The sequence below is a fragment of the Brachyhypopomus gauderio genome, chromosome 1 (assembly GCF_052324685.1).
Source record: "Brachyhypopomus gauderio isolate BG-103 chromosome 1, BGAUD_0.2, whole genome shotgun sequence".
NCBI classification, from domain to species: domain Eukaryota; kingdom Metazoa; phylum Chordata; class Actinopteri; order Gymnotiformes; family Hypopomidae; genus Brachyhypopomus; species Brachyhypopomus gauderio.
This window is the reverse complement of record NC_135211.1, coordinates 14,252,805-14,269,670: the sequence shown is the minus strand read 5'-3', so window position 1 is coordinate 14,269,670 and position 16,866 is coordinate 14,252,805. Positions and strand designations below refer to the sequence as shown.

The window sequence follows — 16,866 nt, the reverse complement described above, 5'->3', positions numbered from 1 at the left end:
TTGGGTCACGGAGACTCTTTCAATTTCATTTCTTATTCCACATTCTTTCCAGGTGCCTGATTCTCAGGCAGTGGGCTTTGACGCACTAGAATCTTTTTCATTGTTTAAGGAATGCTCAGTCCTTCCCCACACACCCCTCTCTCTCTCTCTCTCTCTCTCTCTCTCTCTCTCTCTCTCTCTCTCTCTCTCTCTCTCTCTCTCTCTCTCTCTGTCTCTCTAATCTCTTTAGTTCTCTCTTTTCGTCTCCCTTTGGTTTTTCTAACACACACTCTCTCTCTCTCTCTCTCTCTCTCTCTCTCTCTCTCTAGCTGCAGTCCTTCCTGCAGGTCAATGTCACCCAGGTACACGTGGACGAGTGCGCGTCCACGCCCTGTGGTGGAGGAGCCGGCTGCACCACCCAGCTGAGTGTCAGCGACAAGCCCGTGGTGGTGGACTCGGGCAGCTTGGCCCTGGTGTCGGTCATGCTGAAGGCCACGGCTGTGTGTGCCTGCTCAGCCAGAGAGCACCTCCACCAGAGCTGCTCCACCTACCCCCGCAACCCCTGCCACAACGGAGGAGTGTGTGTGGACACCCAGAGTGGATACAGGTTAGAGAGCAGCGTGTGTGTGTGTGTGTCTGTGTGTGCGTGTGTGTGTGTGTGGTGTGTGGTGTCTGAGCACACATAGTTCTGTGTTGCTCACATATTTCATAGTTCTGTGAAGTGTGTGTGTGTGTGTGTGTGAGTTCCGCAAGAGATTAAAGGTTTTATAATACTTAAAATGTTATTTTAATATATGCTCAGGGATTTCCAGTGACTAAAACTCAGAGCAGCAATTTTTTATCGTACATTGTTGCGGAGAGACCTCTGTTACCTAGAAATGGCAAATTACCTAGAAAGATATGTTTAGAATTCTGGAGATATTATTAGGCAAGTTAGGTCGTCAACTTGGACTGTTTTGTAGATTAATAGAATCTACGCATGAAGTAGGAGAAAGAAGTCCAAGAGGTCTTGGCTGAGGGGGGCGGCGTGACGAAGTCCCCGCGTACTTTCGGTTCTGGTCTGCAGTTAGGGCAGCAGAGTGAAAATGCTGCCGTGCGTTAGCCGTGCGTTAGCCGTGCGTTAGCCGTGCTTCCCGCCTGTTATCACTCACGCGTCAGGAGTCTCCCGTTGTTTCAGGATACAGCTAAACCCGGCACGACAGCATCCCATTAAGGCTCCAGTTAGCGTGATGAAACTGTCTGAAACCGGTCGGCCCGAACGCACGGCCTGCCTTCTCACCTCTGTGTGTCATGTAAACGGCTGCTTTGCGACCACCAAATGAATCGCGTGAACTTTCCAGATGGGCCCCAGCCACCATTTGTAAGTCTAATCTTCCCACCACCGAGAGTTCTGACAAACGTGAGCTGTGGCAGCTATTTGTTCTGTGCTGTTTAATTGCCCGGCCGTGGAATGACTCCCGGTTCCCCTCACGGAATAACAACAAGCAGGAGGGCAGAGCATGCACTAATGTTGCAACGCAAATATAGAAGTGCCAGTTTAGGCCTGATCAGCGTGTCTACATACGCACACACACACACATACACACACACACACACACACACACACAAACCACATGCACATGCGCACACACACACACATATGCACACACAAATCCACATGCACACACACACACACACACACACACACAAACCACACGCACACACAAAACCACATGCACACACACAAACACACACACACAAAACCACATCAGACCATGCATCATGCCATGATCTGGGACAGATGTTTGAAGATGGTTATTGTGTTACCCTGTCTAGTCTGATTGATTACTCAGTTGAGTACACAAAAAAAACAGAAAAGGAACACAGAAGGCTGACGGGGAGCGTTCAAGGAAAATGTCTCTTTCTGTATTCCTCAGTGGTCCAGCGTGCCTGTCGCCCTGCGCACCTTTTTCTCCTCCACCTGTGCGCACGACGCTTTCTGAAAGAGGCGCGAACGCCGCGGCTCCTAAAACCCATCCCGACACGTCATCGTCTCCGCATTTTAATCACCTCTAAAAACGGCACAGGAGTTAATTTACTTCTCAGTAGTTTAATTAAAAGGAGCGAGCGGGCGGAAGGCGTGGATGGCGAAGCGGTGGGTGTAGCGAGCGTGTAATGGGCCGGGCCTCGGCGGGGGCCGCTGGCGCTTTGTGTGGCGAATGCCAGCACTAATCCAGGCTTTCAGCCGTTCCTCTATATGTTATTGGTTTGTTGCGGATGAATTTAAATTGCTTTTATGGTGCTGCTACAACCACGACCGGCGGCTTAGGCGCTGGTGGTAGAGTTTAAACGCTACGACTCCTCACACACAGCATGGCAGCCCGTCTAGAAACTGTGTGGTGTTACAATGCTACTGTTTTACGTTTTGGGGAAAGTTATGGCGTATTGTCACTGAGTCTTTTAGCTCCACTAATGTCTGAATGCAGCTGTTAAACTATGGGGTCATTTCCGTGCCAAAATTAGGGGGTGCAAAAACATAAACGTGCACGTTTAAATATTTCATGAGCGTAAATGTGAAAGTCGCGAGAAAGACAATTTTTCGTGTTAAAGCGTGTTGGTCACAAAACCAGGAGCCAATAGCATTCACTGAATTCACCCAAAGCGCCAAAACCGCCATTGACTCCGCCCTCAAAGTGCCCAAACCACCCTTCACTCCGCCCTCAAAGTGCCAAAAACGGCCCTTGTCAAAAAGCTGAAGCAAATGTGCTTGTCGCGTGAGCACCATCATAAAATTGAGAAGGAAAAAAACACTGAAGCGTGAAAAAAGACATGTTCAAAAACATGAAATTGTTTCTGTGCTTGCAACTTTCACATTTATGCTCGTGAGTTGAATACGCTTGCGAGATATTTTAACGTGCACCTTTATGTTTTTCACCCTGTGTTTTTGCACCCACTAGTTTTGGCACAAAAATTACTCCCTATTAAGCCTTATGAACACAACAGTGGCACTGTGGCACTGTTCAAAAACAACTGCCAATCAGTAATGCTTGCTGTGAGGAATGATGTCACAGTCGGCTGCTATGAACATATTGTGCATATCGTCAATGCTTTTAGAGCTCTGAGCATTTGCATGTTGCATGAAAAAAAGGTTTAATTAAAAATGCATGTTTAATTAAAAAAGGGGTGGCTGATTGAATGTTAACTCATAATGTTTTGTTTGTTTACATGTTTTTACTTTTTACTTGATTTAAGTAAATGTTTAATAAAAATAATACTTTTTAAAAGGGAAAATATGTAATTTATTGTTTTCTGTTGCATTGTATTCAAACTTCGACATTGTGGTACTTTATTGCGAATGGTGAAAGAATGTAATTCCATAATAATGTAATCATGTCTTTGTTTATACTAAACCATTTTTAAGGGATGTCAGAGCTTGTTGATTTTTGCATTTAAAGTTCTTCTAGTTCATGGACAACTATCTGTAATTTCCACTTCAGAGTAGAGGTTGTAACTTTGTCGATGTGAAGTCCCTGACTGCAGCTTTAAATGGTGCAACTCCAGAAATCGACCCACTAAGGCCTGTGCTAATCTTTATTTAATCACAGCGGGTGCATTGAACAGGCTAGCTCCTGGGTTCTGCTCCTGTGTGCATGAGCAAAGGGGTCTGTCTACATCAGCTCCAGGCTACGGGTCTCCAGAGATCCAGAGGTTCCCTGGCAACCTCGAGAATAAAAAAAGAAGCACACTATTATAAGAGTCGGAGGGTAAACACGCACGTGCCCGACACGCTATGAATCTTTTGAACTTCGGCCCTTCTCCCTCGCGACAGTGGCTGTTTAACTGCCTTTGTTGACTTGCAGTGTAGGAGCTTTTCCAAGGTTACACAGAATGGTATCACCCCCATGCCCGCAACCCCGCCTGCTGTCTCCCCCGCACAGCATGTCCTGCACGCCACGCAGACCCGGGCCACGCCCCCTGCCCTCGTTCAGCCCAAAACTCCACGCCTTCCCTAACGACTGGACGGAGATCAGGAGATAGGTGACGGTGGCTCAGAGCGAAAGCCACAACCCCACGCCCGGCACCGGCACACGGGATCTGTGGGGGGGGACGAAGGGGAGAGAGATTACCGCAGGGCTCTCAGAATCTAACAAATGGCATTGTGCACGCTGGGTGCACGAGCAGGAAATGAAGAAAAGAGGCCTGAGCCCAGAAAACGCGGGACAGCAGGAGCGCAAAGAGTGCGGCCAGCACCGCCGGCACCGGAATTAACACCCTGCACTCAGTCAAGGAGACGACGTGGACAGAGTGCTCTGATTTCATCGCTGAGATCCTCTCAGTATCATGGGAGTTTGTGTGGGGGGGGGGGGGGGGGGTATGAGCATTCACTTTCTTAGCACCTGTTCCTCACACACTCACTTGAATTCTGTCGCTCGTGCGTATGGAAGGATTCGTGTTGATGCTGCATGCCCGCGGGCTAAGACTTGATTATCCGCTCGGGAGAATGACACGATCTGATGCCTTGGTGGGGCTGCAGTCGATGTTGTGACATTTTGAACCTAATCTTTGAAACCTGTGCCCGTGACCACCGTAGCAGATTCTTATCAACTGCTAGCGTTGATTTTGAAGGTAGTAGTGAGTGTAAAGATTAAATGACATTTTGGCAGGCTCAGTCTAGCCTGCTATCTTCTGTAACAGAGGGCTTGGCTCTTTCATTCTCTCTGTCTGTCTCTCCTACTTTCTGTCTGTCTTCCTACAAGCTTTTTACTGTTTCTCATTCTGTTTCTTCTGCGTGTCCGCACATGCGTGCATGCGCGCGTACACACACACACACACACACACAATGCACAGTGTTTTACATTTCAAACTCTGAGATGAATCTGAGAAGCCAAAAAACAGATTGCGATGACAGGTTAAACCCCATCACCATGTGTCTCTGATTCTTCCACCTCTGATCTTATGAGATCTCCCCCCCCTCCCCCTCTATACTGCTCCATCTCCCTCCTCCTCTCACCTCTGATCTTGGGAGACTCCCCTCTCCACAATCCTCACTCCTTCTCCCACCTCTGATCTTTCGAGATCTCCCCTCTCCACGACCCCATGACTGCTGTCTCGCTCAATCTCCCACTTCTGATCTTTTGAATGGTCCATCATCCATCCTTATTGCTTCCATCCTATCCATGTATGACCACATGCCTTAACTCACATCCACACAAAGGCAAATCTCACACATCTGCCCGCTGCTGTTGCCCATGTGTGGGGAATTAAGGCAGACCAAGCAGCCAACCACCACCACGAGTCTGGTCGTAACCCAACCCTGAGCCAAACAAAAGGATCTGGTGACATAAACTTTTAGCTGGTCGTTTTGAAATCTTAGCTTAAAACGACCCAGTCCTCCAGACAATTCCTGCCTTTATTGTATTGATTGGAGGGTGAAATGTCACCTTATTGAGAGTAGCCCAGCCCTCTCTAGCGTTGTGCATGTGGGTCTGGGGAGAGAATTAGCTGCATTAGCTGGTGGGCTCCAAAGCGCAGGCTCCTCTAGCAGACTGACATTAATCAATGTCCCAGTATTAGAGATGCAATAACTGTGATATTATTGCGGTAAATTTCCTCGCGGAGCCACATTAGAATTCCGCCTGGTGCATTTCCACGCCTGTCGCATGTGTGAAGAAGCCTATGGAAATGACTCGATTGTGGGAGTAGTCAGAGGTGCCACGGGCCTGCTGCGGAGGTGGGCACCGGACGCCAATGCTGTATCACCCCACCGGCGTCTTCCTGCCGCCTTAAACCGCACGCTCTCGGATCAATCGAGGCCGCGTAGTGTCTGTTACGGTGCCTTTATCTTCATCTGTCAGGCAGCAGGCTTTGTTTGTCAAAGGGCAGAGGACAGTGAGATTGCATCTTTCTCCTGCCTGTCCTTCCTGACTCTTACTAATACAGTTTGTCTCCTAATATTCTTCTACCAGGTTGCCTTTACTTCTTCATGACATTATACAGGAGCAATATATATAAAATAACATAAAAAACCCTCACAGTGTTTATCTGGCAGAACGTAGCAGTGAGCTAGTGAAGATGTCTTGTGGGAACGCGCGCAGGCTTTGCCCAGTGGAAGTCTTGACGTGGAGGCCACCATCCTCTACCCATGATTGCTGGTGATTGTTGCTGTAAATGCGGCCGCTTGTGCCACCGTTGTGTTGAGCTCTTGTGTGGAGTTTTTTTCTGTAAACACAGGCCTGCGTCTGATTTAGACATGTCGCGCTGCTGGGCGCATCCGCACCGGCCCGAGTAACGCTCGCCTCCGTGTCCATCAGGCGTGCCGGGGCACCGCCGTCTCCTAACATCATTTCTCTTCAATCACAAAATGAGAGGCCTGCAGCTGACAGAGATGGAGGGAGGGAGAGAGAGAGAGGGAGGGAGAGAGAGAGGGAGAGAGAGGGGGGGGGGAGGTGGGGGGTGTGTTGAGACATCCTAAGAAGCTATCAGGCGTAAGAGAGCAAAAAGAGAATGAAAGAGAGGCAGAGAGGAAGAGGAAAAGCAAGAGGCGTCATGTGGGGGGTGCTGGGGAAAAGCATCAGTCATGCATTTTTACAAACTATGATTAGACATTTCGAAGCAGCTTGGAGGCAGTGGAGCTGAGAAAATAGCAGTGGGGTTGGTGGCAAATCAAAGGAAAGCAATTTGTGATTGATGCCTTTTAGTGTATGATACTGTGTGTGTGTGTGTGTGTGTGTGTGTGTGTGTGTGTGTGTGTGTGTGTGTTTGTGTGTGTGTGTGTGTGTGTGTGTGTGTGTGTGTGTGTGTGTGTGTGTGTGTGTGTGTGTGTGTGTACTGAATGCACATGCAACAGTTGGACTTGGGATGGGAAGAGAAGCCAAACGCAGAGAGAGCTGGAGAACAGACTAGCAGGAGCTCGGCCAAGATGAGCATGTGCATGCTAGCGGAAGATATGCCATGTGTGGGTTTGTGTGGCTTTGTGTGTATTCCTGCATGTCTGTGTGGGTGTGTGTGTGTGTGTGTGTGTGTGTGTGTGTGTGTGTGTGTGTGTGTGTGTGCGCAGGCGTGTGCTTGTGTGCATGTGCCTGTGTTTTGAGTGTGTGACAGTGCGGCTTGTGCGTGTCTTTTTGAGGTCACGGCGTTGGACTGTGCAGTCAAGCAGAAGGATTCTATTTTAGTCCGTGGAGAGACGTAACTTCTGGCCAGTTTAACTGTCTCATGAGATCATATGCTGTTTTGCTATGTTCATGTTCCTGTACATCCTCTTTTAATCTTGCAGAGTGTAATATTTGTGTGTCTGTGTGTGTGTGTGCGTCTGTGTGCGTGTGTGCGTCTGTGTGTGCGTGCGTGTGCACCAATGCCCTAGATGTCAGTGCCCGGCACAGTTCGAGGGACCAGAGTGCCAGCAGACCAAGCACAGTTTCCATGGCAACGGCTATGCCTGGTTCTCTCCCATAAGGCCTTGCTTCGAGAGCCACCTCACGCTGGAGTTCATCACAGAGGTGGCAGATGGTCTACTGCTATACAGCGGCCCCCTCGCCCAGCTCCAGCCGTGGGAGCCCGAGGACTTCATGGCCATAGGTAACCCCCTCCACACCCACACCCACACCCACCACATCCCTCACCTGTGATCAGCGGGGTAGCGGGTCTTACTGCGAGACTTTCGGCTCTGCGAAGCGGCTGTCGGTTTCAGAGAGATTTGCAGGACGAGGTCGTAAATCTTGTTCTTATTTGCTTTTGAAAAGAAGTGGATGAGAAAGGGGGGGGGGGGGGGGGGGGAGTGAGCCAGAGATGGAGAGTTGCAGCGAGATGTCAACACGTCGAATGTCACAGACCCAAAACCTGCTCATGGGAGACTTGCTTCACTAAACAAGTAGTTAAAAAGAAATAAATAAATGTCACTGTGTATGTGGGTTTGTGTGTGTGTGTGTGTGTGTGTGTGTGTGTGTGTGTGTGTGTGTGTGTGTGTGTGTGTGTGTGTGTGCAAGAGCAAAAGGCCAAGGTCATTAAACACCGTCCATGGAGTGCAGTTTCCTGTGCGTGACTGCAGTCTTAGCAGATAGCACACCAGTCTTAGTTTGTCAGGGGTTAACGAAGGCGCTCATTATGCAGTAACACCATATTTGTCATTAATTTCGGAGAGTAATTACAATGGGGTGTACGCATTTAGAACGCTAATGAACTCGCCCGTGTCTGCCAACGTGCTTCGCATGCTGTCCTGAAGCACCACTCTGCTCCCAGTGCCTCTGTGTTCGTGTGTGTGCATGAGTGTGCATGTGTGAGTGTGTGTGTGTGTGTGTGTGCGCACCCACAGTCCACGTGCAGATCACGTTCAGATCAGACCCTCCTCTCCCTGTCCCTGTACCTCATATTAAAACCACGGCCATTTGACTTTAGCACCTTGTTTCATAACCTGCCGAATTATTATTTTTTGGACCTTGCAAATCTCGTGTGGCCATCTGCGGAGACACATCAGGTAACAGGCTGCCCCTGCATTCAAATCGTCAGAGCATGCGGAACGATTTCCAGTTTAATTAATTCAGCGTGTGTCGTTGGAAGATCGGGGAATAATTTGATCTTAAAAACCAAAGCGACCCGCCGCGAGTGTGGGTGGAGTGAGAGAGGAGAGCAGAGGGTGGAGAGTGAGGAGGTGGAAATGTAGAGTGAAAGAGTGAGCGATGGGAAGTGACAAAGTGAATGGTGGAGTGGGGGCGGGGCACGGCTAGTGACATCGTGAGAAGGCGTGCGTGCGTGCGTCTGTGTGTGCACACACATGAGAGACCGCGCGGGGGAACTTTTTCCGTGCTACAGGTGATCACTCAGGCGCCATATCTAAATTGAATCCGTCCCATTCGTGCTGAATGGTCCTTAGCCGGGCGGATCTGTCTGGGCTGACGCGGAGTCGCGGAGAGTGGCGGAGAGTGATAGTCCACGGGGGACAGATGAGAGGACAGGGCGGCGGAGACATGCCTGAGACCGCGCGAGAGGGTGAGACGGGCGGGAGTGGACGCTGCAGATGTCGTATTTATGAGACACCGGGCACACGGCAGCAGGGAAGGCAGAGACAGGAGCCTCTCCACACGGGGAGAGAGGTGCATGTGTTTGGGGGGCGTAAATGCTTTGGTCCTCCAGCAGGAGGGGAGGAGACGCAGTCGGGCACACAGGAGATGGAGGGGGAATGCGGATGATGAATGATGAATGGGGGAGTGAAGGAAAACAGACAGCTAAACGAGTGTAGCTACAGTGCATCTTCATGCATTACTCTCCCCCTCTCACTTACTCTTTCTCTCTCTTTCCCTCGTTCCACTCCTCTGTTGTTTCACTCCATCAGGCCTTATTATTCTCTGCTGTTTTTCAGAGCAGCCTGTTAAGCCTTATCACTGGCCTCCCGCCTGCCAGTTTCACGCCTCTGCCCTCCCTATTAAAGCCACTGATATGGGTGCTGCTGAACCTTACACCTGGACTACTCTCTCTCGCTCTCTCTCTGTCTCGCTTCAGTCTCTCTCTGTCTCGCTTCACTGTCTCTCTCTGTCTCAGTGTCGCTCTCTGTCTCAGTTTCTCCTTCCGCACGCACCCATACATGGACATACGCGCGCGCGCGTATATACACACACACACACACACACACACACACAGCCCCCACACAGTGTGGTCTCTTTTGAGCATCTCAATTTAAACCACATAATGCTTGATCAACCCGTATCGCATGTGTTGCCAGGACACTGGATGATTTTGTCAGTGCTGGTTTGTCAGGGTCCAGGGCATTTGTGTCTTTTCATCAATCAAACAAGAAATCCTAACCACCAGTTCAATGAAGTTGGGGGATTTTGACTACGTGTCTATATTCATAATCGCAAGTGACCTATATCTGTTCGTAATGTGAGTGCATCTGTCCGCTGAAACGGCAGGCATGCACACAGATATGTCAGATTTGTGAGCTGGAATTAAACTCATGGTGCTAAAACTGGCAGAATGGACCCTCCAGTACTTAATGTATTCATCACATTTAGCTCTGGAGGTTGGCAAACAGTCTGTGGGCTGCAGACAATGAGGTGGAGAGGGTGAAATAAAGGCAGACGTCTCTCGCTGTTCTCACAGCCGCCGTAGTTACTTAGTTACTGCTGCTACTCGGCTCTGTGGCTGTTTTGCCACAGATGACGACGGCACTATACTCATTCGTTTGGGCAAAGAGCCACGTGAATGCTTATTTGACCATCCTCTTTCATGCCGCATGGCCGCGATATGAATCTGATCTAGGACCATATACAAAGGTGACTCAAATAAGATTTGAAAAGATTTGAGCATCCACACAAAAATTTTTCTCTGTAAGGCGAAAAATCAGATTGGAGTCACATCAGCTTGGCAACGTGAATGTATCCTTCAACTTTGAAGCTACTCTTTGACTGTATTAAAGATCTATACATATCCAGATATTAAAGAACTTATTAAATAACTATACATATATTCATATTCAAGCATTTACTGCATGATCGCACCACGTGTAGGCACATAGTTTATTGACCTTGCACGTGCAGTACTTTTCATCACATGTGAGATGTGCATGTGGTATTTGTTGTAGACCTCATCCCTCTGGCTTTAGAACCATGTCTACCCTCTTTCCTTCTTTCTTTCTGCCAATTCCCCCCCTCCCCCTTCTCTCGAATAATCTCATTGGTCAGAAAGGGCACTGATATTTGTGTGCAAGGACCCCGTGTGGGTCTCATAACCAGTGAGAGTCTCGTTTCAAGGTTGCACAAAGATTCGGAGGGGAGCAGGGGTGAGCATGTCTAATCAATAGACAAATTAGAGTGACAAATTAAATTTGGTTGATTAAGGACAGGCAGTGAATTGTAAGTACTCTCCCCTAGCTTCTCTGAGGCTGTGAGGTGTCAGAGCATTGCTTTGGTGTCAAAGCTCGCCTTGGGCACCAATGATGCACAGGGAAATTAAATGACATTTATTGTCCCTTTGTGATAAGACGGTTCAGTTGGTCCCCTTTTTAATCTAGTCGGAGATGTGAAACTAATTCTGATGAGTGCCATGTCGATTCCAACATCACATTATATTCCGCTGCTTTCTTTTATAGTGTTTTAGTTTGATGACACAAATCAGGACATTTTGCTTTTTCCATCTCATTATTCACAAATAACAGATTTTTAATTCTCTTTCTTATTGATTAGATATGAAGTTAATTTTCTGATACTAAACATAATGTGAAACATAAATCAAATTAGGGCTTTAGACTATTTGTGAATAATGGTCTCATATATTCCCTCATTTTTCTATCTAACCAATTTTTCTAAATTAGAGGCTGTCTATGCACGCGCAATATATTTATTATACTTGTGATGGTGAACGCAGTTGGGTTTCTGCAGGAGGTTACACACGCTCTGTCACATGTACACACACACAGGTTCGGAGGGAACATGTGGCAGATGTAAATGGTTAGAGGATATACGGTTACACTCTGCGTGCGACACGCGCATTATGGTCAATTTGCAGAAACCTGCTTCCCTGCTTTGCCTCTCAAGCTCTCATTGGCACGCTAGGTTTCAAATATCCCTTTCAACTCGCAACGTTTCTGCCCCATTTCCTGAGCGGGGAAGGGCAAACCGGTATACCGGCTGACAACAAACCATCAATAATACACGCTTACACCCCCCCCCCCCCCAACACCACCGCCACTACACACACACACACTCTCTCTACCCCCTGATGTGGTGCTGATTTGTATATACTGAGTGATTCGTAATGCTATTTGCTGAGTCCATATGCTGTCTGTTTGCTGTACTCATCCCATGGGGTCTGCTGAAAGAGGCCATTTTTCATGTTTAAGAGAGGAAATACTTTGCTGTGTGGGGCGGAGGCGGGTTCTTCCCCCTTCTCCGGCTCCCTCTCCGAGCTGACACAGGGATTAATCTGCAGCGATGTCAAGGGGAAACAGGCATGAATTCAAGTCGGTGATTCGGCACGGCTGCCGAGGACCGTGGCTAAGTGCAGAAGTGTGTACCGGCCGGGGCCCGTGCCACGGTGCTTTTTATTCTTTTTTTTTAAACCACACGCTGTTTAGGAGTGGAGCCGTGGGAGGGCCAGTCGGAGGGCCTGAGAGCCAGCTCCAGGGGCGACGTGACCTCGCCGCTCTCCCCCAGGTCCCCCCCCCCCCCCGTACACACCCCCACACTGGCCTGCCCTGCCCAATTACAAAGCCCGGGACATGGCTGTGGAAGCAAATGCCACCTCTCTGTTTTTATGCATGTTTACTTCCCTTTCTTCCTTTTTCCTTTTCATTTGGTTTCTTTTCTTCTCTCACTCTCTCCCTCCATTTCTCTCATGACTGTGGTCTTTATTCTTCCCACTCACTATTCTCTCCTGTCTTCACTCAACCCAAAATGTCACATCAGCCTTAACAGGAAATACTCCAGTCACAGACAGGAAGGGGTCAGGTGTGGGGTAGGAACAACGGTGGCAGTAGACAATGGAAGTGGGTGTGTGTGTGTTGGGGGGCGGGGAGGGGGGGTAGTGGGGGGTGATGGAGTCAGAGAGAGAGACAGAGTTCTTTACTCTGAGGATTGACTTCCAGAGTACCCCTTTGTAGCGACTTCATCCTTAGATTTTCTCACTGTCTTCAAGTACACTTCTTTCAAAACTTTAAAGGGTCCAACAAGGAGCAATAAACTAAATACGGCAAACTTAGACACAACATCAAAGGTCAGTTAACCTCAAAAGAAAACCCTAAATTAGTCCCCATTCCTCATACCTCATTCGCAAAGCCCAGAGTACGCTTCACACCACAAACCAGGCTGCCAGAGTCCCCCCCAGGACGTCGGCCATGTTGCTGCTTGGCGGGGCACTGGTTTATTACACACTTCTGCTCCTCTCGTGTCCTTCCCAGATTTCCCCTGCTGGAGCAGAGCAATCCATCAAAGACAGTTAGTGGGATACAGTGTTGGGTAATGAAAGTAAAGAGATAACAAAATGACCATGACAATGGTGCTGAGGAGGGATCCGTAGCTCACTTAGCCCTGATTCTGCCGAACTGGGAGAGGCGGCGGGTAGATGAATCCATTCCTGCTTTTGTTTTTGTAGCATTCTCCTACGTTCATTCCAGGACGGGAGCTTCGACGAGCTCCGTGAGAGCGTGGCCTCGGAGATGTGAGCGGGGATCGGAAAGGACGCCGGGGCCTATCAAGAAATGGCAGAGTGGGGAGTACAAACAGCTTGAGTGTAGATGTCACAGCACAGCAGGAAAAGGATGGCCCATCTAGCCACCGAGGCCAAACTGATTAATGCAGTTTCACCAGGGGGCACGCGCACACTCACACTCACAACACCTGTGTGACAGATCAAAGCCTAAGAGAGTCTCTGCTGCTTCATTAATTTTTAATTTGCCAATCGACTAGTTCAGACAAAAGCCAACTTTTCATAATACATTTGTTGTCGTGTACTGGTGGATGATATGATCATAATTACAGCACCCCCTATGGGGTTATCTACCTCTGTGACCTCATATTATCCAATGTGGCTATAGCTCGTCGAGGGACGTAAAGCAGTTCCACTGTTCTCGGGAAGCCGTTTTAGCAGTTAACGCTAGAGTTAAGGCAAAAAAAAGAAAAAGAAAAAAAAGATTGCAGTCCAGAAGTAGTGCAGTGTGTCCAGGATTTTGTAATCCACAATGTTTGAATTGACATGAAACATTGCCCATGCGTTTAAAGAGTGCAAAACTGGGAGCCCCAACTGTAAGAATTACAAAATTCTTGTACATTTTTACTAGTTTTATTATTATATTTTTACATATGTTCACAAATTATATGTGTTGTATAAAAATGGCATGTTTAGTATTTGATTGGAAATCTTTTCAATGGATAGTTGCTCGAGGTCTCCCACCCCTAAACATGAGCAAATGCTAACACATCTGAAGTTCTGTCATTTTGGTTTCAGCTTGTGTCTAGAACATTCCAGTGAGGGAAACGCAGGCTTGTTGTTATTTAGGTTGGGTTAGGTCTTTGGCCCTGGCAAACTCCATGGTTGCCTTTAGCTCACAGTCCTGCTGCAGTGGTAATGCACCCATTTGGACCTGAGCATCTATGGTTCTTCAGTATACTTCAGAATTCATGTGTCACATTATCAATAAAGCCAAGAAAGGCAGCTCGGTGGGCAATATCTCCCCTCCACTCTTCCTCTGTCACTGCAGTACAGGTTATTCTTTTCTTGGTTCTCGTATAAAAAATTAAAAAAAGACTTTTATTCCTGGAACTTTCTATGGGTTTTGCTCTGGGTCCTTCTTAGCAAACTAGAACACTGCCTTTTCTTCAGGCTAACCAGTGCTTTACATCTCCGGGTACAATCGCTGAGCTCATGCAAGTGCATTCTTCTACAGATCCGTGTCTGCATTCTGCAACGTGTCCTTGATCTGTTACGGCAAGTTCTTTCAGAACTGAAAGTAATTGTTTGGTTACCCGGTATTGTTCTACATTCTCAGCAATGTATCAAACCTACTTTTGAGACACCTGTTTATTCGCTTTCTTTATTTTTTTCAATTGACTATCTTCTGATATTTCTGACTCAAGGCTGCTTTCTTTGCTAGCGTTGACATTGCTTTGGTCTTTCTTTTATAAGACAACAGTAGTAGAGTGCAGATGCGACTGACACATTTGTAGTGATCCCTAGATGTTGTCTTTGCCTTTATGTGCATGGACTAATGATGCGGTGACACAGCTGGCCCACACACAGCTGACCAGCCCTCTGTCCCATTACTTATAACTCCCTGAAATTGGGAGGCTGTAAAGAGATTTCTGGATGATATGAAGCTAGCATATTTCAAATGGAAACCTTAGAAGTAAAGGTGCCGTTCTGCACTGTAACCTGACATTTAGTATTTCACAAATCCGGTATGCCTAAAAACAACTGTGTCCATATTAATTTGCTGGCTGGCTACATGCTCCGGTAGGGATGCCACATCATCGGTTGCTACAAAGCAAAAAAAATTTTTTTTGATTGTGCATCTTTTGAACCTTATTTGATTCCGATGCCAGTTGCCTAAACTGTGAAAACTTTTTTTTTTTGTTCTTCCTGTTCAATCTGTCTCCCAGAGTTGATCGATGGCACTCCCACCCTGAAGATAAACCACGGCTCGGGTACTCTGGTCCTGCAGTTGCCGGGCAACGTGAATGTGGCGGACAGACGGTGGCACAGACTGGACGTGAGGAGCAACGGCAAGGTGGGTGTGAGTGGGTGGTGCCGACACGAGGATGCCTGCCAAGCCCCCACCCCCTCCATCCCACCAGCTCAGCAGACATTCAGACATTCACCCCCTACAGACACCAACTGCCCCTCCTTCCACCAAATGTTCTGCACCTCCTCTAACATCTCACCTTACATCTGGCACCTGTTCGTAAGTTCAGCACCTCTAGAAAGAAAAAACACTCATTTGAATACAAGCTAGTTTGTACTGACACCTAGAATTTCAAAATATTCTTAATAACCGAGTTTTCTTTGCTGGTTTAGCTTATTGAATAATACAAGATAAAGAACAACAATAAGAATTAAAGTAAATATAGGTGTCAATTCAGGGGTCTGAGCACATTATAGAGCACACGGACTCTATATATGATGTGTAGTACTATGGATGCTGAAACCGCCTGCCGGTGTTTACGGGTGATTGTGTGGTAAAATGTGATGACCCATAGTACATTTTTTTTCTTGCAACTCAGGGTAGAAGAGCTGAACTCCACATTGTACTAAAAGCTTGTTTTTTGAAAATTATTTACTTTGAGACTATTCCAGTGAGACCAATTTTGGGATGACTTGCTGAAACACCTAGGGCAAGTTTGAAAAAGCTGTTTTAAAATAATAGCTGGGCAAAAACTGAGGTTTACAAAAGCACTTCAAGAGTCAAAGTTATTTGTTTCAGGAATAGAATAGAATAGCCACTGCCCCTCTATATTGATGTATGTTTTTTGGATATTATAGTGGTCCCTAGAAATGCAGGTAGGCCAAGATTATTGCCAAGTCCCAGACTCCTATGTGACTCCAAACTGTAAAGTATTGTGTCATTCTGTCAATGTTCATGACTTGGAGATGTACACAGCCAGAATTTTATGACCACCTGCCTAATAGTGTGATTAAATACCCTTGGCTTGGAGGACACTATTGAGATGTGGCTTGGATTGTACTAGGTGACAGAATGTATCAAGAGGCACCACTCCAACTGCCGCAGAGCACCGAGGTCCCTCAGATTGTGTGGCTGTGGGTCAGTACAGTGAACCTGGCAATCGTAGTGTTCCCAGATTGCACAAGTTAGGCGAGGGAAGGACGCCAAAGTCAGTGTGCTGCTCCTGAAACTACTTGCACCGCCCTTGTGAGGTGGAGCATAATCCTGTCATTTCAATCATGGTAGGATATCAACACGTGTGGGTGCACATTATCTGCTAGGACTGCCACCAACCTGTAGGCGTTCCGAGACTGCAGTGGCTTTGGTGGCCCAAGATCATCGAGGGAGACTTTCACTTTTACGCGCCACAAACATGGAGTCACGATCTAAGGAGGATTCAGGAGTAAGTGTGTTGACTCGGTGGTGACCCCTGAGACTTTCCTCGTTGCTCCTGTGTTCATTTTCAGAGGTCAACTGGCCCCCCTGTGGTATGTCGGTTGCTCTGTACCATCCACCAGAGCTTTTGTTCCCCTCAGTAGCACCAACGTTATGTTGATGAAAGGCACTAAGTGTGTGAGAAGTCCATTTTTTCTACTCCTTCACTACAGCGGCTCTAGAACATTCCATGATGTTAGCGTTTTCCCAGGTGCTTTCACCCTTTGTCTGGAACCCTTTTTCCTGCCCTACTGGACATCAAATCATGTCTGTTGCCCACAATGATTATTTTGCACTCTTCTTACACTGAATGGTGTGCTCACTTTATA

The 16,866-nt window shown here is 47.6% G+C and overlaps 1 protein-coding gene across 1 annotated transcript in view; it reads left to right on the top strand.

Annotated features, from left to right (window-relative positions):
* The window catches only part of LOC143509457 (neural-cadherin), a 150,069-nt gene that overhangs the window by 111,182 nt on the left and 22,021 nt on the right, over nt 1–16,866 (top strand). The window contains 3 exon segments of the mRNA XM_076998207.1: nt 309–586; nt 7,319–7,533; nt 15,042–15,169. Of these exon segments, the coding sequence (XP_076854322.1) occupies nt 309–586; nt 7,319–7,533; nt 15,042–15,169 (621 nt within the window).